Below are 25425 nucleotides of genomic sequence, written 5' to 3' on the forward strand. Positions count from 1 at the left end.
CTGCCTTCCTCTCAGAGGTGGAATGGAGTTGGTGTGCGTAACTAGTTGTCTCTTGTATGTTTCCTGTATCTTGTTTTAGAATTGCATAGAAGTCTGTCTTTCTAAAGCTTAATGTCCTTTCATGTTATTTCTAATAATTTGTATGTAATGAAAGTATTCTTTTCTTGTTTTGTTTTACATCTTGGTTGTTTTTCTTATGAAGGAAAATGTATTTTCCTATCTGGAAGCTCTGTGTTTAATCTGTGACCTGAATCGAGCTGGATAATAACATCGCCAGAATTAAGATTGCACTGGCCCATTTTTGCCCCCAATTATGTCTGCTAACCTTTTCTCTCTGATCCGCAATACAAAAATTGGAGTCTGCTTAATTATTAAGTAGTGGTGAATTTAGAGCAAATAAAAAGGAAGGTGGCAAGGACTACTAAATGGCACAAAGTAGCATTGGGCAGCCAGCCAGTTTGCTGGGATGTAAGTGCTGTTTATGGTATCGACCTCAACTGGGTACCTTTTGTTTATGTGTTTGCCCCTAAATTGGAATTGTTACCCCTCAATGTGGCTGTGTTGTGCTAAAGGATAGATTAGTATGATGAATGTACTTTTCCACAAATCTGTATGAATGGGTTCAAGCCAGGGTCAAGCCTGATGGGTTAAAATGGATGCATTATTTTTAAGCCTATTTTTCATCCCTCAGTCCTAAAAAGCAACCCCTAAGCAACTCTGTTTGAGATTAGAAAACTAATATTAATATTTATGCTTACTGTAGTCTCTTTTTACCTAAATAAAATTTAGGCAGCAATGTCTATTGCTGACTATCTGGAATTTCAGACTGTTGAAAGTAATTAGCATGGCAAGCAGAAGTTGATGAACTGATGAGCTGTTCTGTAGCAATTGCAGTTTCTGCAGATGCTGAGAAGGAAGTGACGTTTTGGTTCATTATGTGGGCTTGCTTGTAAACTTAAAGATTGTCTGGAACTTGACAAAACAGGAAAGGAGATTTCTTTCAAGATTTTATGTATGAGAATTCTGTGGATGTTAAAATCATGAAGGGCATTATGATCAGAAATAGGCAGTCCATATATTATCTGTGGATAATACTTCCTCTATTTCTTATCTCCGTTTTTGATGTGGAATGCTTCTAAAACTATCCAGCAAATTGTAGTTCAGATTGACTGATACGCAATTATAATAATGCAGAGAAATTACTGTTTTAAAAATTTCGTTTTCATTCAGATATGCTCAAAGTCAGTAAAACTTTTAATGAATACTGTGGTGTGGTTCTTACATTTTCTTATGTTAGAAAATGATAAATTGAGGAACCTCAATGCATAAAGGGTGTTAAACAGTTACTGAAATGTAAGCATGTTCTCCCAACCACCTGTCTTTAAATGTCAACTTTAGAGATGGTTTTTAATAATAAAGTCGTTGACTTTCAAATGTGTATGCCATGCTTTATCTTTATTGGCATGAATAATTCCATTAATCTTATGGCTCAAGGTAAAAGGGGAAAAGAAGAATTAAGTAGTTGCATAAATGTCATCTCCAAGATGGCCTAATAAGGTGTACCATTTCCTAAAAATGAAATATTTCTATGTGACATCTTATTCAGTTACTGGAACCATAAACTTTGCTTTTCTTTGACAGAGTCATTTACTTTCTGTACTGTAATTCTTATCTAGTTTTTATAACTACATTAAAAAAAAGAAGAGAATTATAGAATAGTTTGATTCCTTATTGTTGAAAATGTCCTCTTTTTGAGGATTACGGAATCACTGATGAACATACATGAGATTATAAAAGGTTTTGTCTTTAGGCAAAGGATTTTTCTATGCTACGGTGCAGTATTCGAGCATCCATACTAATTTTAAACGTGAGTTCTGGGATTAGACACAGTCCAATTATGAAGCATGGATTCCAATGTAGGCTAGTTTATGAACCCTAGGAAGTAATTAATACAATGTTGCTTTCCAAAGGAGGTCATTTTTTTTTAGCAGACTGAGTCCATAATTGAAGATTTGACTGGGATTGTGTTTGTACATTTGCAAAAGTCTTTATATAAAAAACTTCTATCACATTATGAATACAAACAAAATCTGGTCCAGAAAACTGACTCAATTGGGGAAGAAGGGTGTGGGGAGAATTCAAATCACTAGGAATGCATTTTGCAGTGGAAAGATTTGGCAGTCCTACCTTGAAAACTTCTTGGGATTACAGAATAGTGAAAATTTATTTTCAGATTGTTGGTTTCTGAGATGTGTTCAGAATAAGGGGAGAAAAGAAAGTTGTTTTACGAGGTGTTTTTTTTTCTGCTGGGAACATACCTTTGGGTGCATTACAGACCTGCATCCGAGTGACAGCTTCAGTGAGCAGTGCACAATGTTATAGATGAGCAATATAATGTTGAAATGCCTAGAAATGATTTGATTTGTTCTTTATAATTTTTAAAATCTATGCATTTCCACTGGAGAATATGGAAATGCTTAATTTGACTGGAGATAGAAAATGAAATTTCAGTGAGGTGAGTAATTTACATGGGAAATGTTCATATTGTGTAATTCTGATAGTTTCGGGTGTCTTTAATTTTTTTTTTTTTTATTGCCTCAAAGTGGGATAGTGTTGGAAATGTCAAATTTTCTCATGGAAGACCTGTATAGCTTCTGTTCTCTGTTGACAGGCTTTGATGGTAGACCATTGTCATCTCCTACCATACTACCAGCATTTTATCACTTTTTAAACGATAGTCATTGCTTTTTCTTAAGTTCTTATTGAATGGGGAACTAATAAGAAAATATTATAATATTGCATAATAACAATGATGATTATTTTATAATTATTACTAAATAATTGCTCATATCAGTGAATGCAAAAATCTAGTCGCAATAGTTTCTTGGTACAGTGTTTGAGTCAGTCTTCCCCTCCAAGAATTCAGAAGGCAACATAGTTATGCTTCCTAATGGATGTTATGCTTGTTCTGCGTGCCTTTTTTTTTTTTTTTTCTTTTTAAATGGCTGTCAAAATGGATGGATAAAGGGGATAGGAATGAAATATGATGAGTGTTTAATGAAGGCAGATGGTTACAGAATTTATAAGACTTAGGATTTATTCTAAGAATGCACTGACTTTCAAATGTGGGAAGTAAAACAGAAACAAAGTGTCATCAGGCCATATTGACAAACTCACGAGTAAAAAAATTCTGGTAGTGTCAGACTTTTTTTTTTTTTTAAAACTCGATAGAACAGCAATAAAATTCTAGTTAGCTGAGCGTGGCTGAGTGTTTTAGCTTGTAATTGATGTCAGTTAGTAATGCATCTGCATTTGGTTGGAATGGCAGAGGGGAGTATCCCAGTGAATCCCAGGAGCTTGAGGGAGGCTGGGCCAGAGGAGCAGGAAGCCTGTAGTCTCTGAATGTGTTTGAGTTTAAAGTGAGAAATCCATTAGCCAAGGCTTTTCTTGTGTGAAATGGTGTGCTTTTTCTTGTCTGTAATTTTGCATGTCTACTTTGAACACTGCTTAAGCAGTTAAAACTGCTTAAAATGTGTTAAAGCAGTAATTTTCTAGCTTACCATTAGATGGACTCTTTTAATAAGTATTAGTTTTTAAAAAATAATGATTTTGACCCATTTTGGAATAACAGAAAAAATTAACTGCCTTTTGAAATAACTGTCAGTAACAGTTATTTCATATTTTCTGTATAGCGCTAATTGTATGTCTAGTACGACATGACTCTCCTACCTCCTACCTGACTGTTCTCTAAAGAGTACGTTATTTTTCATCAATGTTAGTCTGTAAATTAATTGCAAAAATACAGCGACATGGGTAAATGTGCGCTCTGTGAGCAAGACCAGTACAGAAATACAGGATAAGGTGGCCAGATTAATCAGCTCTAGAGAGGTTAGTGCTGCTACTTCCCTGGCGTGTAGAACAAACGACTTTTGGAACTCGAGTTAAAAGATAACCCTGTCCTTTTGATACAGTTACATGGGGCTTCTAAAATGGGACACGTACCATTCTCTTGCTTCTGTTCTGCTTTATATATATAATGCTTTTCTGTCTTCAGTTAATGAAAGAATCTGGTCTCCATTTCTTCTGCGTTTTTGTGACGGCCTGAACTGCGTCATTACTTGGTCTGTGATGCAAGAAAATGTTTTTGAAAGCTGCATTGTTTCTTCTCTCTTTCTGGTCCTCCCTTCCCCCCTCCTTTGTATGAAGTCTTGCGCTGCTTGATTTGACATTTAATTCCTTATTCCTTCTCCTGGCTTTTCCTGCCCTTTTAGCAGTTTTCCGAGTGCATTATCCCCTTGCTTCTCTTGTGAGAGAGACCATAGTTGTCTGCGCAGTTTACTCCTGTCTATCTTTTTCTGTGATACCACTGTGTGAAACGTGAAGAGTGGAGTTGCGCATCAAACGATAACCCTTGAAAAGCAAATACTTGGTTCCATGTGATAAGAACAGTATCATGGTCTGGCTGCCTGTGAAAAGTTCCTGAGCTTTCCAAAGTCACAGGACAGCTATTTTGTTGACACGACCAGTTTTTGTTGGGCAGTTGGGACTTATGTTTCTGTAGATAATTCTCTTTTCTCTTACGACTTTCAAAGCTGGCAGGCATAGATGCTGTTTCATCTGGGACAAGAAAGAAGGCAGGATACTTGAAAAGGGCAATGCGAAAGCCTGTGAGAACTGGTTGCTTTTTTCTATAAGATTACTGCTTGAGTTGTACTGGAAATATATTGCATGCTTTTACAGGCAAATAAGACATCATCACAAGTGCTGAAAACTGAAGGTACAAGGCCAGTGTTAATGTTGGGTTTTCCTGAGACTATATAAAATAGGTTATAGTTGGCTAGGAGGGCAAGTTATCACTACTGTAGCAGTGATAAGAAGGATGCTGTCTCTGCACGTGCGGTTTTGGCAGAAGTCTTGCGCTCTGATGTCGTTATGCTGGTAAACGTGTATTCTGTACTCGAATGGCTGGTTTCCCTCCCTGGAGTAGCTTTATGGCAATGCAAAGCCCATCTTTGTGGAGCTTACAGTCATTCTGGGAGTGCTTTGCTGGTCTAGCATGCAAAGGTTTCTGAGTTGAAGTGCTCATAGTGTTTATGTAACGTAATAGATTCTGTTCTAATAGACTCAGAGGAACTTTTTTCCCCAAATCCTTTGGTCTAGATAAGAGAAGGAAAGATGTTTTTTCTTGCCTCTTTCTTTCTTCCTTCTTTCTTTTTTCTTTTAACTGTTACTCTTCCTTTTGGTAATTGTAGACCTGTACTGCAGTAACCACAATGATGACTGCCAAGGTACTAATTGATAAAAGATGGTCTGATAACAAAAGCTGAAATAAATGATTTATACCTGAACAATAAAAGGACAATGAAATTATAATGAGGATGGCACAGGCTCAGAATGGACATCACTGCATCGAAAGCCTAGACTTGTTTGCTAAACCCAAAGAGATTGCTGAAAACTTGTCATTGGATGGGGAGAAGTGCTAGCTTTAGGGTCAAGCTACTGTATTGTTTTCTTAGGGGCATGGCATCACTTTTAGTGCTCTGCTTTTTCTCCTGAATATGTAACAGTTATTCCTAAAATGGACAAGGAAAACTGAGAATGAGCAAAATTCACATTTGCTATGAAATGTGCAAGTCTGACTTTTTTTTTTTTACTGTGTGTTTTCCAATTCTGCTGTTTTCATCTACAGTTAAGTGCATCATATTTCCCTGCTAAGCAACCTGAAGATAAATGCTTTGTAAGTGGGAGAACAGTATTGTAAAATCATTTAAAAGTCAAACAAAACAGCAAGGTTATGGACTGGTGTAATACAGGACAATAAGGTAATCTTGTGAAATTTTGGCTGTTTCCATTTAGGGCCTCCTTCTTTTTAATGCTACTTTTGAAAACACTGTGGTGGTTGGCGTTCAGCTTGCCATTTCTCTTGTCCTTTTTTTTTTTTTGTAGTGAAGGTAAACTGCAGAGGGAAGGTGAAGAGATCGTGCTTCAGGATTATAAAAGGGAGGTCTTCCATTTGTTTTGTGAGGGAAGGGATACAGAGTCGCTTATGGGAGATGTGGGAGATAGAGTCAAGGCAGAAGTGAGGGGTGTAGTGATGCACTAGATTAAAATAATTTGGGACAGGTGGTGCTAATCTGTGATATTTTAAAGAGAATTTGATCTTTGTTCTGGTGCAGAGGAGGCGGCAGTAGACAGTTATGCCTAAATGTGGCAAAGGAAGGTTGCCCAAGCGAAGTGTCCAAATCTCTGTAAATCTTAGGCAATGATTGCTTCCATCATGTCCAGGCTTATTTAGCTTGAAAAAAGAGATGAGCACAAGAACGCCAGTAACTTCAACAGGCTGTGAAGACAATCCTGGAAATACTTTGTCATGGGAAAGGTTAGAGGTGTTCTGCATATGGGGATATTGAAAAAGGGCTAAGACAAAATGCCACTTAAGTGTTAAATAGTATTCTATGTTCAGAACAGAATTAAAGATCTGAATTTAATAGTATTTAAGATACTATTGTGAAAGATGGGTTTATTTAGAAAAAAAAATTGTGTTTCTAACTCTTGAGACTGACATACTAAGTTCAAAAGATCTTCACTTTCATTTAGTGCACTTGGAAAATGCAATTAGTTTATTTTTGTTTGTATAATCTTACAGTTCTAGCAGCTGGTTTATTGTGGAATGGCCTGTGTTTGTCAAAACTTTTTTTTTTTTTTTTTTTTAAAATCTTTGGAATTACTGGATTTTCACTGGCTGAGTATTTCCTGATCCTAAATGTATGATCAGCAGTAAAAATGTTTTTTCCTTCTTGGAATTTGTTAGCAGAATGACCAAACAGAATTTAGACTTTACTTCTCTCTCCTCCTAATTGTTTTCTTCTATGCAGGTGTCCATACTTCCTAGTATGGACTACCATACTACCTAGTACTTATTGGGATCTTAATGTTCAGTTCTGTTGCCCAGTTTTCAAAATTACACTCCACATCTGTATGTGAAATAATATCACAAAGATGAAAATACCACGGCATCTTTAATTGTGGTCACCCCTCTGCAAAAACAGCATCACCTTTTCAAAAGACTAGTTGTACGGAATTAGCATGTCTTGCAAGGTTATGAATGGGAAAAGAAATGGGAGGGGCCAACCTCCCCCAAAGCAGCAGTCTCATACTTCTTCAGCAGAACTTCTTCAATTAAAAACTCATTTCCTTGCTTTTATGTCTTGTATGTGAACCTCACCATTAATCTGAAGGAAACGTGAGTAAAGTAATAGCTCACACGTGCCCTTGAAAAACAAAACCTAAGGATCAAAATAACAAAACCTTATAAAATTGAGTTGTTACAAAAATGGATTTAACCATGTTTGTTTATTTATAGTCTTGATTTAAGATCAGTCTGTGCTCTTTGAGTAAACGCATGAAAAACTTTAACAGAAATACTATATGACTACATTTTCTTTGAACAGGTACTTTGTACTGGACTTTGAGACGGGAATTCTGCAGTATTTCGTGAATGAACAAAGTAAAAACCAGAAGCCACGGGGAACCTTGTCATTAGCTGGAGCTATAATATCGCCCAGTGATGAAGTGCCACACATGTTGGTGGTCTACTCTGCTAATGGAGAGATGTATAAGTTGAGAGGTACAGTGCTGCTTAAGTGCCAGCTGGGTCATTCTTCTCTCCCATTATTACTGCTTCTGCATCTCTTCTGTCATATGTCATTTCTCTTTTACTTCCTTACGCTGTCAGAAAGTAGTGATTATACAGCTGTGTTGTCACTTGCTATATTATAAAACAGTGCCACAGTAATCTGGAGTTAAATATGTGTGAATTTACAATATATAGACTTTCAGGGCTGGAAGATACCTCAAGATGCCTTCTATAAGCTGTTAGCGTGACATTTTGATTGTACAGTATATCTTATTTGTTTCCAAAGGAAGAAAAATCTGCTTTCATTGCTGTCCACAGCGTAGCATTTCACTTCTAATGTTGCTGTCCCCTGCCACCACCCTGCAGATAATGTGCAGTAGTGAAGGTGCTGATGGGTTGGAGAATGGAAAAATGCTACTGAAAGCCTCTTAAGATACTCTTGTTTTTGTCAATCTTGGAATAATTGAATGCACCTTTAGCACAAAATTTTGCCTTCCCTTGCTCCCAAATGTAAGAAAGACAGTATAGAGTATGTAAGAGTTACTTTGGAATATACATATATATATATTTAAAAAAGCAAGCAGTATTCTGATTCTAAGGTATTTTCAGTATGGTTGATTGATCAGGATACTTTCATATCAAATTAGTTTATAAAAAGCTAAACTGACAAAAAAGTGACATGTAATACAGTGTAACAAAAGTTTAAAATCATGTTAGTTTTTTTCTGACCGTAGTTTTAGTTGGCTAGCAGGACAGAGTATGCAGGACTGCCCTGTGGTACAGTGTGTTGCTGTTTTATTTGTAGGACTGAAACAGAACAACAACCAGGTAGAGTTTCTGTTAAAATGTTTTGGAATTTGCACAGTTAGAAATCATGAACACTTGTGGTTTCATTATCAAGCTTTTCCAGTCACTTCAGATTATAAGCTACTTAAAATATGCTGCTTTTAATTTAACAGGATCTATGAATTTGATTCAAAGCAGTAAATAATTTTTATGCTGAGTTAATAACCATTGAGATACTTAATAGCAGAGGAAGTAAGAGAAAATATTTACTGAAATTATCCAGTCTGTATTGGTATTCCTCATTAGGGTTGCTGTAGTAGTTGTTTTGTTTAAAAATAAAAAACACAACGAAACTTCTCTCCTAACTGTACTTATTAATATTACACAGGAGCGACCTGATACGGACTGCAGACAATCTTTTCAATGATTTTAAAAGCTGTTTTCCAAAGATGTATGGGGGAAATTGTGTTTTTCATTTTTGTGTCTTTAATTTGCATGCGAATGAGATGCAGGTTTAAAGAGAGGTTTAGTTGAACTACATTAAAACATAAGTACTAAAGTACCTGGGGAACCGGTAGCTTGTCTGCTAGCTGATTGACAGGCTGAGTGTAGAGGTTTCACTGATTTAAATGGTATGCTGTGGCCCTTGTCCTTCACAAAAAAAGATGAGTAAAGTAAAAGTAGATTAAAAATAAATAAAAGAAAAAAAGTAATTTTGAGGTAAGTCTGCTTGTAATAACACTTGGAGGAGATAACTATGAAGACAACTCATAAGCTTATCTCTTCCAACTGGCCACAGCATCTTAAGTTCAGATTTAGATGTCTTGTACTAAATAACTTACGTATACTTAATTTAAGTAGCTTAAATTAGAATATATAGTGTACCGTAACCAATAAATGATCTTTCTCCTCCCCACCCTGACCACGTTACATTCTCTTATGCAAAAAAAAGTATTGGTTTATGTGTGATTCCCTGCATTTTCTTGTTTCTGTTCTAGCTGCTGATGCAAAGGAGAAACAATACTGGATAACTCAGCTTCGATCCTGTGCCAAACATCACAAGGAAGGTAATTCTAAGGTAAATAATTAGGAGGGCGAAGTAACTATTATTTTTTAAGTGGTGTAGGTGGAGAACAGCATGATCTGAATGATAGACTTGCTGCTGTAGTTAGTGGGCTGGTGTTTAGAGGTTTATGAATAAAAGCAGCAAGTTGTCATTTCTCACTAACTGGAGCAGAGTTAAGTCAATTGGGCAATCTTACTGAATAAGCGTTGTCTTATTTATGAGAAATTAATGAAGTGCATTTTGGATGCTGTTAATACATGGTTGGTTGGGTCAACATTTATTAATAAGTATCTGTGTGATGTCCTGATTAGTATTTAAAAGTGTTAACTGGTATTAGTTTTATTTCATTTTATAAGATTTAATGGCTCTTACTATAGAAGCGTAATGTGTATGTTAGCAGTGGTCAGTCTTCAACTTTACCAAATCTGAAAGAGGTCATCATGTGAAGATTTATATTATTTATTTCTCTTCGGAACTGATGTCAGAATTTTTGTCCTCAAACAGGTAAATATTTTTGACAGGTAAAAAAACATCTGGACTGAATAGTGGAACGATGGGTTGAGGGTGTCCCCTGCCTCCAACTATGACATGCATCTGTTTAAACTAGAACGCCCTTTGAAAGTGGGAGGTATTAAAAATGAACAACCAACCCTATTAGAAATAAATTATTATTGTATTTATTTTAAGTGTGCTTTTGGTGTTAAAATGAAGTCACAAAAAAACCACCAGCTCCTGGTCGTCTTCAGTCTTTCAAGCACTTCTATTGATATCTTTACAAGAACGAAAAGGGTTGCTTTCCTCATGACTAATTGTTTGCTATATTAAAAAAGATGCATATAAGTGCAAGCAGAAAATATTCCTCCCTGCCCCAAGATGTTGAGAATATCAATCTTACGTTAACTGCAGTCAGAGTCATGATCCTGAGTGTCTTTGAAAGTAGGACTTTGAAAAGATGGATGGTATTTTGCGGAGACTGGCATTCACTGAAGTGTGTGAAGTAAAATAAAACCAACTTTTTGTTCTTCTCTTTGAGTGATGTGGACTTGCCAGGAAACAATTATGGTATAATTAAAACCCTTTTAAAAGGAGAATAAGTAACTTCAGTGTCTCAGTACTTCTTCAATTCTAATGCATGGCAATTAAAATAAATGGTTTTTATATAGTTGTGGCCCAGTACTATTCAGAAAGGTACACTTTGCCTGGTCAGAATACTCATGCTGTTGATTTGCAACTCAGGGACTTTCTGTGCTAGATAGAGACAGTAACTTTTTATACTCAATTGCCATCAGTGGATTATTCCTCAATAAGTTTTCTGGTCACTTCTTGAACCCATTTAAATGTTTGGCATCCACAATGTATTGTGACAAGGTAATAGAACTGTTGTTGAGTGTATATGGTGTCAGAGGTTTGTGCAATGGAAAATTAATTTTTATACTTCTACTGTCTATTCATTTGGTAATATTTCTTAATGCTGGATATGTTTTTCTCCTTTTGCCTGCTTCTGATAAATAATTCTGTAGAAGCATCTATTCTAATGCCAAAACCTCATTCCAGAGTGGCAGTAATTGAATTGAAGCTGATCTTTGTGTAAGTGAAGTTTGGATCATTTTTCCTCCTTAGGTAAAAACTGTTGCACTTAGTAATAATTTATGTTCGGATTTCATACTGCCTCTTCGTGTTGAGCTCTTGCAGTAGCGGTATCTACATACTTTGATAGGCTCTGAATTAATTAGTATGTCAAGAGAAACATCTTCATATTACAACAGTCCAGCAATTAGTAGTGCCCCAAAAAAAGTAAATAGAATTTTAAGAATTATCAGGAAAGGAGCAGAGAACAAAAGGGAAAATACTTAGACCGGTCTAACTCTGTCAAGTATTTGTCTTGAATACTTTCATCAGTCCCTTTCCATTTCTGAAATGGAAACATTAGAGTGGGGGAAAGTACTTTTCTTCACTTTTGTTATTCTTCTGTACAGAATGAACTCTCTGTGACAAAACTTGACCACATTGGAGTCTTTTTTTCTGATAATGGGAAGGAAAGGGGAAATCAGGGAAGCATAGCTTTAATAAGCGTTCTGGAGTGGCTGAATAGGAAGTATTTCCTAGGTGTTAATATCAGTATAGGGGAGCCTCAAAGAAAACGAGTTGAAAACAGGTTCAAAATAAAAGGAGATGAACGAAAGCCGGGATGCTTTGGATGCCAAAAGTGTTTATAGATTTGAAAGGCAAAATATTATTAGAAAGTCTTGACTAATTGAGTGGGAGGCTGTTAAATACAAAGACTGTGTCTGACCCAGAAGATCTAACATGCAACTTTTAGAAACAGGAAGGACTTAGAATGGGGAGCATCTCTCTAGATTTGTTCCTGTACTCTTGCATAGGGACTTAACACTGCTGTGGCTTTCTTCTGGCCCCTAGGCCCATCATGCAAGAAAATAAAAGGATTTCCTTGACTGAGAGGTGGTGGGCATGCATAACTGAGGAACTAAACGAAAGTTTGTGTCCAACAGCAGGAGGAGGATTCATGCATTTTTCTTGGAAGACTGATCAGTTACAGAAACTTGACATAGTATGCTAGAGTATAGATTCATTTGTGTTGGTATAGCCAGTCAAAAATTTTTGTGAGCTTGGATACATTTAGTATAGTATAGTGTTACAAGTCTACGTCTAAAATCAGACTAGGTCATTCTTCGGTTGACGTTTTTGTTAGTGAAGCACTCTTAATTCTCCACTTTTGTAAGCCACAGAGCAAACAGAAAATGTATATCTTCTGTATTTTTAAGCTTAACAGTCCAGTAAATAAAATGTTGGGAATTTATGTGCTTCAGATGAGACCACTGATGACTCCGCTTCTTAATCCAGAAGCATGCAGTTCTTGAAGCAATGTTGTGCTTCCCTGTTCCTAGAAACTTTTCTTTTGACAAGATTTGTCTCTTTGTTTTTCAATATACTTTTTTCCTTTTTACCCTCCTATCTTCTCTGAGCATTATCAGAGAGGCAGATTTTCCCTGACTTTAGTATTGCATATGGTACTAACTTGGATTTCACTTACAAGTAAGTTTTAAAGCTTCTCTCTGTTTTTCTCTATAAAAGCAAGTGATCAAAAGCTTTAATGCTACAATGATTAGACTTTGGAGATCAGATATGGGTTACAAGGGAGTGATGCTTCACAGAGATTCCAGAAACTAGGAAAAAAAAAAAGCAGCATTTATGTAACTTCTTTTCTTTTTCTCAAAGTTTCTTACTTCAAAACCACTGCCTGGTAGGAGGTAAGAGAAGCAAAACCTGCTGCATTTCTTTGTGAATTTTTTTTTTCTTTCTCTTGTAGATGAAGGTACTTTAATATAATAATTATTAGCATGGGAGTGGAAACATGCTGTTTAAAATATTTTAAATTTACGTAAAGAAGCATGCTGCTATTTTAGCCACCTTAATGTTTCTTTTGTGTTGGGGTTAGGGACTGGAAATCTGTAGGAAGGTCTGTAATGACACAGAAAAGGGTACACGTTTGACTTCCTGTTGCGTAATTGAGGACTTGACAAAAATATGTATTTTTGGATTTTGTGAAGTAGCCCTACCATTGATAGGACTGTCATGATGTGATCTGTTATTCTACTGGCAGCAGGGCTGAATCTGTCTCTTTCCCCATCTCCCCGTACTTCGAGCACTGTAGTAAGTGATAACTGCCAGTTGTCTGTGTCTCATAGTGCTGTCATGAACAGGCAGATAGATACTCGTGTTTTATACTTCTGGAGTTTGAACAGAATCCAAGCTTTATCTCTGCTGGGAACAGGCATGTTTCTGCATCTGGAAAGTTGGAGCCTGAGTGTTTGCTCCCAGCTTCTTCTAAACTCATCTTTTTCACAGGAAGAACGAGAGGCAGTAATTCATAGCTGTTTTTTAGGAGTCATACACTTGAGAAGGAGGAGGAATGGGAAGTGTAAAATATGCAGTGAGGGGTATGTTTTATCTTATGCAAATGGGATATAGGTGAAATGGGGAAAAATAATGGGATAACTAGGCAAGCGGTGTGAAAGTTTCCAAGAATACCAGTGAAGCAACTCTTAGCTACAGGTCTTTCATATTGGAGAGAGAGCACATTTTTGAAATCTTGAATGGAAATTATTGGAAGGAGATTCATAGAAAAACATGAGGATTTGGAGAATGTTTTTAAAAGCGAAAGGTGTGTCTATTTCTGTGAAATATTAATAGAAGAGCATTCCTTCTTCATGCACTGGATCCAGATCGGCATTGGTTTCCTTTTTCAGAGGTACTGTCTGCTTCAAAATGCTACTGTATGGCTTGCTGTCCTTGCTGTCTTTAAAGCTTCAGCTGGGGACTGGAGTGGTGGAGGAAATTAAGCAGAGCAGAAATTTAAAAAAAAAAAAAAAAAGGTGTATACTAATGACTAAATTTAGTTGCATCTTAATGAATGGTCCAAAGGTGAGCGATACAGCTAACAAGCGGATGTAACACAAGCTAAGTCTGTCACTTCGCTTTAATTAAATTTTACATCTTAATGATAGAAAAGCAGTAAAAGGATAATGTTCTCTGGCAAATAATTCCCATGCTGTAAGATAGCCTTAATGTTCTTGGTATTCCCATACAAGTCTCATTCGCTTAATTACAGATTGCTCAACCTCCACAGAGTGCCAAATCACACTGTATTGGAGGAAGTCTTCTATGTCTGGATAGGATTGCTGTTTTTTTTAGACTATTCTAAGTGAATATTATTGTACAAGTTTTAATTAAAGCATTAGTCAAATAGGAATTCAGTGATATAAAATGCTTCCAAAAAGAAGTAGGCTTATGCATAATTTTTGTGGTAACTTCCAAGAATAATTTTATATCTGTAAGTTGTCACAAGCTTGTTAGTTCTTCTGTTTCATACCCCTTTTTTCTTGACAGTTTAATGATGGTGGCTGTAAAAGCACTACTAAAAGCTAACACATGTGTTTTTATACCAGCTCTTAATTCCAACTTGTAGATCAGTCGCTGGATTGGCATATGACCCTTTTATTTGTCAGTGCATATCAGGAATGTGGCAGGGAACAGAAACCTTTATCTTGTGAAGTAGCTTCTTTTAAATTGTGCTCAGATGGGTTACTGTCAGCTTAGGTCTGTGCAAGCATAAGGAGACTCCTTGTTCCAGCTTCTGGTTTGGAGCTGCACGAGTGAACTGCTAAAAATTGGATGGTGTGGCTTCATGTTTCAGCTGAACTCATCTTCTGATTCCTTGCAGTTGTAAATGGCAGTCCAGTTCCCTTACTTCTGCTGCCACCCTTTGTGCGGGCTCTGTTGTGTTTCTGGTTCTGTGTTAGCTTGGGCATCAGAAACAGAAAAAGCAGCATCCTACTAAAGTGACCTGAGCAGCTCACTGAGGAGTCGGATGAGCAATGATGTACGGGAAGCTGGACTCTGCTTCCAGCAGCCCCCGGTGGTAAAGCCCTGCTCTCTTATTCTTCCTCAGTGGAGGATGGCTGAAATGGATCTGGTCAAAACCTAAGCTTTTTGTGGTTTAGTCTGAGGCTTTGTATTTAAAACTGAGCCAACCTGGTGGCTGCATGCCTCTGTGAGGGACTGTACTGCTAGCTTTCCACTCAAGCAGTGCTCCTGGTGCCTGTTATAACCATCATCCAGCCCTTTGGAAAGGCAGTTGGGGGAGCTAAAGCAGCAGAAAATTCTGTATGTGTGGCTACATCTTTTTCTCCTCTGGTTTAACTCCCTGGAGTGGCTCTCCATGAGGTCAAATGGGCCTCAGAGCCAGCATGGAGAGATGGTGGAGAAAAAAGTCCAAACCTGCCACTTTCAGTGGTAACTGCACTAGCAGTTTAGCTGTAGTAATGCCTGAAAGTTTGAGGTCAACACTTGTCAAATCATTTTGGGGCAGATGTGTAATTTTTCTCCACAGCTGGAAGAATAGCTATCAGATCTTTGGTGGCCCTTCTTTGGTTTTTATCAGGTTTCTTCTTGCCTTATTAATGAATGGCCATGGAGATACCTTTAAATTTCTAAATGGATTATTCACTAGGTATTTTTAACATCTGCTTGAAAACTGCTTCCATAAAGTCAGATTAGTGGAAGCTCTTCGTGAGGGTTGTTTTGGTTCTTTTATGCACATCAAACCTCTTTTCCTTTTGAGCAAGTTGACTCTCTCCTCCTCTGGTATGCTTGTCTGCTTCCTCCTCTTGTCCCTGACCTATAGAAGGTAACTAAAGAATGGTGCTTCTAATTAAAACATGCCTTGGAAATCCTCACAGTGGTGAGGCTGAGAAGGAAGCAGTGCTTGGCTACAGATACGTCTGTGTTTGTCACCTTTTTTCCTCCCTTTGAAAGCTGCATGAAGATAAGTGTTGCTCACAGCTCTCTGCTTTCAAAATTCTTCTACAGAGGTGGAAAGAAACCCCCTTACATTTAGGACTGAACATGGGCTTGTCAAATGATTCTTGACAAAGAAAAGATTTTTGATGGAATGATTATCATAGTCTCTTGCTTAAAAGCAGATACATGTATTGCCTTATTGAAGATGATGAAGCACTATAATACTCTGTCAGAAAAGTTAGTACCGTAGATGATGCTTTACAAAAATGTGCGAAGCATATTATAAGCTAGTCCCTTTGCAATGCTGAAGTTTGGATGTTGTATAGATTCATCCATTTGCAATTTTTAATATTTGTGAATGATTGTAATGTAAACTAAACACATCTCTGTGTGTTTTTCTTTTATTAATGTTTTTTTACTTAGGATGCATTGGAAAAGAAGTAGACGGGAATTAAAATACTTAATGGTGGTGTCTCAAAATCATAATTGCTTTCTGATAGCATGTGACTTCTACTTGCTCCAGAGCTGCATGCAGGGATTGGTTCTGGGCTACACGTGCAGAGGAGTAAAGGAACGTCATTTCAGCATTTATTATTCTGTAGAAAACATCTTTGGCACAGTGCCTGTGAAAATGATGATTATCAGCCATAAACAGATATGACAATTCACTTCAGAAATTATTTTATTGATCTCTGGAACGTTGCATTTGCTTTCCAAAATAAACAAAACTCTTTGCTTCTGGTAAATGGTGAGAAACACTTCAGCTTCTTTCTGAGCAGGAAGGACCATCTCCAGGGAGAATGAGTCATGAAAACATTAGTATAGTTGGAACTTACTGTTCTACAATTACATTATTTTAATTGTTACGATTTTTGATATCCAAATGGAAGCATTCATTATACTGCTTTTTTATCTTGGAGATGGACAGTCTACTAAAATAAAAATCTTAACCCAAATCTATGTTAGCTAAGCATACGTTAGCTAGCTTTAGGTCATAAACCCAAGATGAACACAAGTTACAAATTAATCTTTTATTAGCTTCTTTATTATTCTTTTATTAGTTTGATTTTATTAGCAGGCAAACTGTTGGAGCAATGGTAAAGTGTAGCCTCAGGAAAGAATACTTGTAATCCTTTTGGGTTGCTTTGGCCTGTGGATTTTTTTGGCTCGTTACTGGCACCATGCATTGCTAATTGTTGAAGAGCTTATGTCTTCCTTTCGTCAGACTTTTAACTGTTGTTTTATTTGTTTATTTGCAAACCAGAAAGCAGACAGACCAATGAAAATGGGATATGATAATAGTTAGAGGGGCAGATCAGTCATACCGACGGCGCTAGGTGAAAGAGCGGGGGATTAGGAATGAAGATCCATCAGTTACTGTCACTGCTTTGATTTCCTGGGAGAGTGATTTTAATGACTGTTGTAGTATGATGTGTAATTAATGTGTTTTTAGCTGTGGAAAACATCACATAGGTTTTAACACTTTAACAAAAATGGAAAATTTTGATTTTTGCACAGCTGTATATCAATGTGAAAGAGATGCTTGTCATTCCCAGTGTTTAATCGGAAAAAGTTCTGCAAAAGAGGAGTCAAGTATTTGGCTGGGACATAGGTGTTGACAGTGTGTTGTAAAATTCAACAGTGCCTAAGGAGCTGAGTGTGTAGTTCCTGCAGAGGCGTCTTCTGGCAGTGGCAGGAAGAAGCTGTGAGAAGGAATTAGCTGCCGCCCCTGTCTCCTTGGAGCAGGCACAGCTCTCTGCTGCTGTTCTCTGTGGCATTCAGGAGTGGACCCTCACTTCAAAAGGTTTTGAGTGGTAGTAGAAACTGCCTCCTGCAGACGTTGACCTGCACTTTGTGTGTGACTGCTTTTGCAAGTTGTAAGTTGGAATTTTTTACATTTGTCATGTGGGGTCTTGCTTAGGGGTTGCTTCATGGGTAGACAGAGGTCCTGGTGCAGAGCTCATTTAGAGTTTGTATGTTATAGACATCCTCTAAAGAATCATCCCAAATTAGATGCTAGAGGATTTGTGTTGTGAGCTGGTGGAGTTTTCTGGGACGTTGGTTGGAAACGTTGGGTCACTAGGTGGATGAAGGGTATCTTTATAAAATGAAGAAAACGAAGAGGTGAGGAAAACTTGCTTATAGAAATGTAGAAGCCATTCAAACCAATGTATTTGGCTCTGATATTTGACACAGACTGTGGCTGTATGTGCTAATTCAAGATGGCCAATCTTCCTGACTCGGTGAGCTGCATGGGATTGATAATTTGTGCTAAGAGGGCAAGGAGAGGACTCTAGGAGAGGCTCACCGGCAGAAGTGATCACTCCCTAGAGATCATATAGCACTATTGTAGGGCAAGGCATGCAGTTGGATCTCTGGCACACCAGGCAGTGTGACACCATCAGCCCTTGCTAGGCTGTGGACTTGCGTACATAGAGATTTGAGCTTACCTAGCGTCCCTGTAGCAGAACAGCCTTGTTGAGCGCTACCTGCTACTGAAACGATGCATGGGTTTTTCTTCCTTATTTTTCTCTCCTGCTCCACCGATTCCCAAACTCCACGCTCTGAATGACTGTCCACCACTAGTTGCTGTGAGCTGCCACATACCTTTGCAGAACTTCATGAAAAGCCATCTTAAACGCACTGTGGTCCTGCAGTTTATTCTGACTCAGATGTTGCCCAGTGAGCTGTAATGTGAACTAGAGCAAATCTTGCAGGGAAAAAAAATAGGATTAAGAGACTCGTAAAATGATGGGCATACCTGTTTCTTGCAAATGTGTTCGATACTTATTTGTGATAAAAGCCTGTTAAAAAAAATCACAGCTAGCCAGCAGTTTTTGTACTAATAGTTCACTATCAAATACATGACTTCCAAGTAAATGGAGTTTGATGAGAGATGTATCATGTTGGGTGACATGATGAGAGATAACGTGAGGTGTGAGCTGCAGTCAAGGTGTCTATCGTGATCCATGAGTCAGCTGCAGATAGTTTACTGCAGTTTGAAAAACAGCACTGAACTGCCAAATACTATCAATGATACAGATATTAACTTAGAATATAAACACATTTCAATTTATGAACGTATCTCTCAATGTGCGCAGGTTAAATAAGATTATTTTGGCAGCTGTTTTTTTCTGAAAGCTAACTCTCTCCTAGAATTCCTTGCTGTTTCTGTATTTAAACAGAAACAGTGCATGGATTTTTCCATATTTGTTTTATGTTACTTTTGTTATTTGCAGATCTTTAACACCCAACCCTGCCCCGAAAATCAAAACATAATAAAACTTTACTTCTCACAGAATGTTGTTTTCTTTCAAGCAAAACTAATGGCTAAACTGTTTTACATTGCTGCAGTTTATCTGAGTTTTAGGATCAGTTTAGCTATGAAGGTAGCAGTTGTGTATTTTTAATTTCGTGATCACATGATATTAGAATGTCAGTGATTCTCAGAAGATTTCATTCTAAAAGCAAAGTAACTTCCATCAAACTGGAAGGTAAATTGATTTTATGCTAAAAAAATAATATTCTTCTTCCTCGGCGTCCTATATTTAGTTTAGAGGTATTCTGATGCTAGTCAGTTTAAAAAAGAAACAACAGGAATAAGAACAAGAAAAAACAGGAATATTCTGCTATTACATACTAGGGGTAGCCTTTTACTGTGAAACTTCTACTTAAAAAAGGAAATTCAGTCACACCCAGTGTCCCTCATCCCCTTCCTTCTCCCAAATACCTTTTTCTCTGGCTTTCTTTAATTGTAGTTCTGACTAAGCAGTGCTCTTTCAAAAGGAAGATGGATTAGAAACCTAGCAACCTTCTGTGCCCTTCTGACAAATTCTACCCTCCCGTGCTTTTTTTTGCCTTAGAGTCAAATCCAGTTTTAATGCAATTGGGAATTATCAGCCAGGATGGATAGTTTTTGAATGTCTGGTTCTACAGCTGCTTATTATTACCATCTTATTAGTCATGGTATTAAAGAATATATTTGTTTCAAAAACAGGGTCAAACAATCATTCTTGGAAGTATTTGTAAACATAAGTCCAGACCAATGGAATAATGCTTATTTCTATTGGGTGTAGCAGCTCTTTGCAGGCTGGGAATGTGATAACCAATTTTTTTAAACATTCAAATGCTTCAAAAAGTCTGAAGTCTAGTTTTGTTGGGGTGTGGCAGAGGGATCACGTAACTCATTTCACTCTTCCTTCTTGGCAGAGACAGATAATCTGCCTTGTCATTTACCATCAGTGTAGTGGTAACATAATGCCTGACTTTAATGCCAGTGCTAGTTGGAGCCTGTCCACCTCGTATTTAAGGTCTTTTAATGAAATTACCACAGAATTGCAAAGTTTGATCTGTAAGGGGTAAGGAAAGAGATTGTACCCAAGTTATATTTTTGTACGCTTGCCGGCAGACTCCAGAGTAGTAGCCCATGGAACTGTCTTAGCAACGTTGAAGGCTGCCATGGCTACTTGTACAGGGTTTGTATAGGGCTGTATGTTTACCTCGCTCTCGTGAAGTGCTGCTAAATGTCACTTCCTGAAGTAGTTTGTGTTTCATGAGGTAAGAGTTATTCTGTTTCAGTTTTAACCTTACAGATGCAATCAACAGTTCAAATAGAAGGGAAAAGCTGTTTTGTATTGCACTTTTATACATGATGTCCCATGGTGTTCTAGTGCACACCTGAGCTTGATTGAGGATTAGCTGTCCTGAAGACCTCCGGGAAAACTCAGGTTTGGGGGCTGCAGAAAACAAACCAAGATGGCAACACTGACAAATGGTTAGATAAGAACAGAGAAAGTTCTTGAATGTGTAGTCTGATTTTATAGGTTGTATGTTAAGAGTATTCACACTGCAGATACTGTGGGAGACTTATTTCTGGCCTTTTTTGTATTTAGGGTTTATCCCAATTTTATTCCAAAACGTGTTGACTCTTTAAGCCATGTTTTGTTTTAAATGTTAATGTCTAAATGGTGTGTGGATTGGCCTTGCCAAAATTGCAGCTCCTGTAATGCTGAAAACAGCACTATGCTGTGGCAGAATTTCATTAGCTGAAAGCATTAAGAGTTTTTTTTTCTTCCTTGCTGTTCACGTCAGTTTGGTGAATTATAGGTCAATGGCTTCGTAAAAAATATTTGTGTTGGCATTGTTATTACTCTGTCTGCAAAATCCTTCCTAATCTTTCCTAAAAAGTATGGTTGTAAGAACTTAGCAGCATGTTAGTATGTAAGAGTTTGTGAAGATTTTTGTGAAGGCCAGTTTCAGGCAATCCAAGAAACAAAGGCGGTAGCTGCAACGTTTCCAAGAAGATCCCTGCTGAGCAGTGCAGATGGTTCAGAAGGAATAAGTCAGTCCTGGGCACAGTTACGCCTCCAGATTTAGGTTTGTGAGGAAAGTAGAAGCACAAATCTTTAGCCTGAACTGTAAATTATTTACTTGTGTAAAGGTCGCTAATGTCAACACCCCATTGCTTGTTCTAGAGCATTTCATCCTCACGAAGTAGAAGCTCATCTCTGCTGCCGCCTGGGACAGTTAATTCTGCATCTCCTAGTGGCCAGAAACATATGAATCAAAGTGGGCCAACTGTTGTAACCATCACACATCACAAATCACCTGCAGCTGCTCGAAGAGCAAAGAGCCAGCGTTCTGGTCAACTCCATGAAGTCAGAGAGGTAAGAGAGAAAAATCTGCTGTTTTGCTAGAACTTCTGGATGCTTAATTTGCTTTAGAATAGGCAATCAAGTCTGACGTGTTAACAGTTCTCTGTGTTTCCTACTTTATGTTTGACTGCTTTGATCCCCTAGCTGAGCAAAAGGCGGTCTTTAGTTCTGGTTCAGCTTAAAGTTTGGTGTATACAGGCTTTTCTGTGCCAATGTTAAAATCAGTGTGTGCACATGCTTAAAAGAGGATTGGCCACAGCTCCCAGACTTCACAGTGGTGCTGGAGGAACATCTCTTTCAAGCTGAGTAGGTTGGCCACAGCTCCCAGACTTCACAGCGGTGCTGCAGTGCTGGAGGAACATCTCTTTCAAGCTGCTCGCGGCAAAACCTTTCAGATTAGAACAAGGGCCCTGAAGCATTTAAATATAACTACAAAGACAAAAACTTGAGTAAGTCTGGTGAATAAATGTGAAAGAAGGCACAGCTCCCCACACTCAGCAGTGTGTTTCTGTATGGCTATAGCCTTAACTTTGTTTTCAAGTTTCTATTGCTTGCCTTGTGATGGAAGAACGCTTTGTCCATATTAAACACATGAAAAGTAAGCAAGAAGGCATGTTTCTTTAAAAGCATGTTTACCAAGGTTTAAGAAGTAGAACTCATACACTGATTTAAGTCTGTCTTCCAGATGACAAAAATAGTAGAATTTTAAGCTTAAATAGTATGGCAGAATTTCATAGAACTCACTTTCACGTTTCTTTCATCCTTTGTTATTTTTGGCTTGTCTGAATTTCTTGCTATTCTCCAATAGTGCATTTGTAGGTCCCCCTTCCCACCCCTTCTACCAAAGAAACTGTTGCCAGCCTACCTGCTTTAAGGCACTCTTTTGTTACATGGGTTTAAAATATCTGCCCCAAACCCTCAAGTTGCAATCTCAAGAGTCTGCTTTTAAGTTTATGCTCCCTAAATGTTTTATAAATGGTAGACCTTTCATGTTAAGACTTTGAGTAAATTCTTAGTGTGTGCTCACAATGAAGACTCAAGTTACACATCCTGATGAAGAGTGCTTATTTTTATTCTAGTAACATTAATACAATAGAGGATACAAGGGAAGTTTTCATTTTTAACAATAGTCATTCCTTGCTCTGAAGAGTGCAGTGTCACCCACATTTTCTTTACATTATAGGAAATATACATGTTTGTTTTTCATGAGGATATCTTGTTTTTGCCTACCAATCATCTCCTCCAAGTTGTTTCTACTTTACTAAGTGTATTTGCTTTCATTGGTTGAATTCAGAGTGCACCTTAAACCTGTTAATAAAATAAACAGTGGGAGCTGTTGCAGCTTTGTCAAATGATGATGGGTAGGGCTGAAAGGAATTAAAAAGAGAGTATTAGTAGATGTGCTCATCATAATAATTTTGGAATGAAAAACGTCAACAGATGCAAAGAACTACACTTGGGAAGGAATAAATAAATACTAGCCTATAGTTAAACAAACAATAAGTGGCTAGGTATCATCCCTGCAGAAAAGACCTGGGGGTTGCTGACTCATTTGTTTGCAGTGTATTGCAATGTGATGTCATTCCAAAAAGGTAAATATTACAGGACATACAGGATCTGTAATCATGGAAGATAATTATTTTGCTACGTTTGATGTGAGTGATACCGCAGCTGCAGCACCAAATCCTGGGAGAACAACTTAGAGGGCTGCAATAAAAAAATCGTAGACATTGAACATATGGTAGTGATTGAAGGTTAAAAGAAATGAGTGTTTTTCAGGGAGGGAAAATGGTGCTAAGATAAACAGTGCATAAGAAAATTTTATAATGAGGTGTGTGAACTTTACCTTTGTGTGTATTGTATTTTATCTTTTGGTGTGCTGCTGCTTAAAAAAGATCAGTGGAAAAATCAGTCCTTCTGCCCTCTTTCCCAGTCTCATGTAAAAAGTGGCGGCTTGACTGATCTTATTTCCATCTTGTGAAAGGATAAGTCTGTTTTTCCAGATTAAGGAAGCAAACAGATTTCATTTCAATAGCATGCTCTGTGCATTTCCTTCTCCCCCCTTTTCCAGAGCGAATGCAATAGACTTGAATATAGGCTGCCTATTTTTCAAGGAATATTCTTGTTCACTATATCAGTCAATGGTGGCTGACTCCCTTGTTAAATTTATGAATAAAGAGATAGGGCCAGATGCCTTCACAAAAGTGCACTTAAATCTGTTCTAGGCCTTTTTTTTTTTTTTTTTTTTTCCCCCCCCAGTCTGAAGCGAGGAGAAATAGTAACTAGAAGTTCAATTAGAGAGTTAGTCCCCTCCTCAACACCGAAATCTTTGCTTTTTATTTGGGAGTTGTTTGGTATGATTTGGATGAAGCAAAGAGTCTACAAAAGGATTCTAGATCTGTGTTAGTGTTCCCCTTACAGAATGAAGTCATTGAAGATTTGACATGCAAATAAGCTTTTTTATTTTACTATAAATAGGACTACATTAACTAATTTTACATCTGGTGAAATACAGTAGTTGAATCAATGGTAAGAGTTGACATGCTTTTGAAAAACGGGAAGCAGCATGTATTTTTCACATTTTAAAACAATTTTTTGGTAATACTATAGTATTATATGGGAGATCTGTGGAAAATAGGAATACGGCAAAAGGGGCACCCTTCACTTGGGACACATGGTCTTCACTACCTTGGACAATGTCCCTGGTAAATGTTGAACTTGAAATTGCTACTCAGTTTTGGACCAGTTTTTCTTGATTTGGCCATGTTATTTTGAAACAATGAAGTCTATCTCCATGTTGCAAATAGGACAAAATGTACTCCTATATTTAACATAATGCAATGGTATTGGTAATACTCGGTTGTTCTTTTTTCCCTTTTTTCTTTTCATAGTAAGAATAAACAACACATTGTTTCCTTCTGTTCTTTGTTCTGCCTGCTTTTTTTTTTTTATACAGAACAGAGAATTTTAGTGTAAAACAGATTATAGCAAAGAGCTCTATTTAGCACCAAACATACGTGCAAAATTCTATACAGGTAGTAAAAGCAACTGCATAGGTCTCCAAAATGACACATGTAATAAGTGTTTCTGTTGTGAAATTAGAACTTTAACTTTTTTCAAAATTTTGGTAAGTTAAAATTGAGAATGAATATGCTCTAAAAACTTTACTTTTAATACTGAAACTACCCGTGTATAGCATTGAATTGAAAAAGAGCTCAGAAGCATTATTTTTCATCATAATACAATTTTTTTGTTTAAAATAATATTTTTCTCTTAAGTTAGATTTTTACTTATATTAACTTGATATTAATAGTCCAGTCCATGCTGATTGATGGAATATTATTTCAAAACTAAAATTCACCATACATTAATTTGGGATAGCTGATCTGCTATGTGTTGCATTTTATGCAGAATTAAATTTGAGATCCTACCTCTTTATTTGGGCCATAACTTATCATTAAAGGGGTGCTTTCAACCGATTTTTTTAGTAAGTGATTTTGTGGTAACCTAAATGTGTGTGGTCTTGAAATTGAATTCTGTTTTTTAAACTATGCATATTATTATCATCTTAGCAGAATTCTTTACTGCTGGCAGTTAAAATTATCTGGAACATAAAGCCAGCTGGCCACATTACACTTAATATAAGATTTTAGCTGTCACTGAATGAAGTAACAGTGGCACACTTCATCTTGGACCGGTGTTTATTTTGGCTGAGAAGGTTGGACGATTGTATGACCTCTGCCAGTGTTACCATCGTTGTTAAAGAACCAAGAATTGCAGTATGTGAACATTTTATAGTAACTTAGATTAATTATGTAGAAAATTTTAGAGAAATTAAATAGAGTTAACCAAAAGAAGTCTAGAGAAATACTTCTTTCCATAATTTAAAAAAGTTTATAGAGGAATTTCAGACCCCATTGAAATGTGGTGTTTGTTACAACTTACGGTACTCTACAGTGGAG

At 37.2% G+C, this 25425-nt stretch overlaps 1 protein-coding gene across 1 annotated transcript in view; it reads left to right on the forward strand.

The window, feature by feature from the left end:
• Nucleotides 1-3809: 3809 nt before the first annotated feature.
• The window catches only part of OSBPL10 (oxysterol binding protein-like 10), an 87042-nt gene continuing 65426 nt past the window's right edge, over nucleotides 3810-25425 (forward strand). Inside the window, exons 1-4 of the mRNA XM_009891980.1 lie at nucleotides 3810-3841; nucleotides 7452-7627; nucleotides 9421-9500; nucleotides 21284-21475. Of these exons, the coding sequence (XP_009890282.1) occupies nucleotides 3810-3841; nucleotides 7452-7627; nucleotides 9421-9500; nucleotides 21284-21475 (480 nt within the window). The remainder of the gene's footprint in view (nucleotides 3842-7451; nucleotides 7628-9420; nucleotides 9501-21283; nucleotides 21476-25425) is intronic.

Source organism: Charadrius vociferus, unplaced genomic scaffold (assembly GCF_000708025.1).
Source record: "Charadrius vociferus isolate BGI_N301 unplaced genomic scaffold, ASM70802v2 scaffold349, whole genome shotgun sequence".
NCBI classification, from domain to species: domain Eukaryota; kingdom Metazoa; phylum Chordata; class Aves; order Charadriiformes; family Charadriidae; genus Charadrius; species Charadrius vociferus.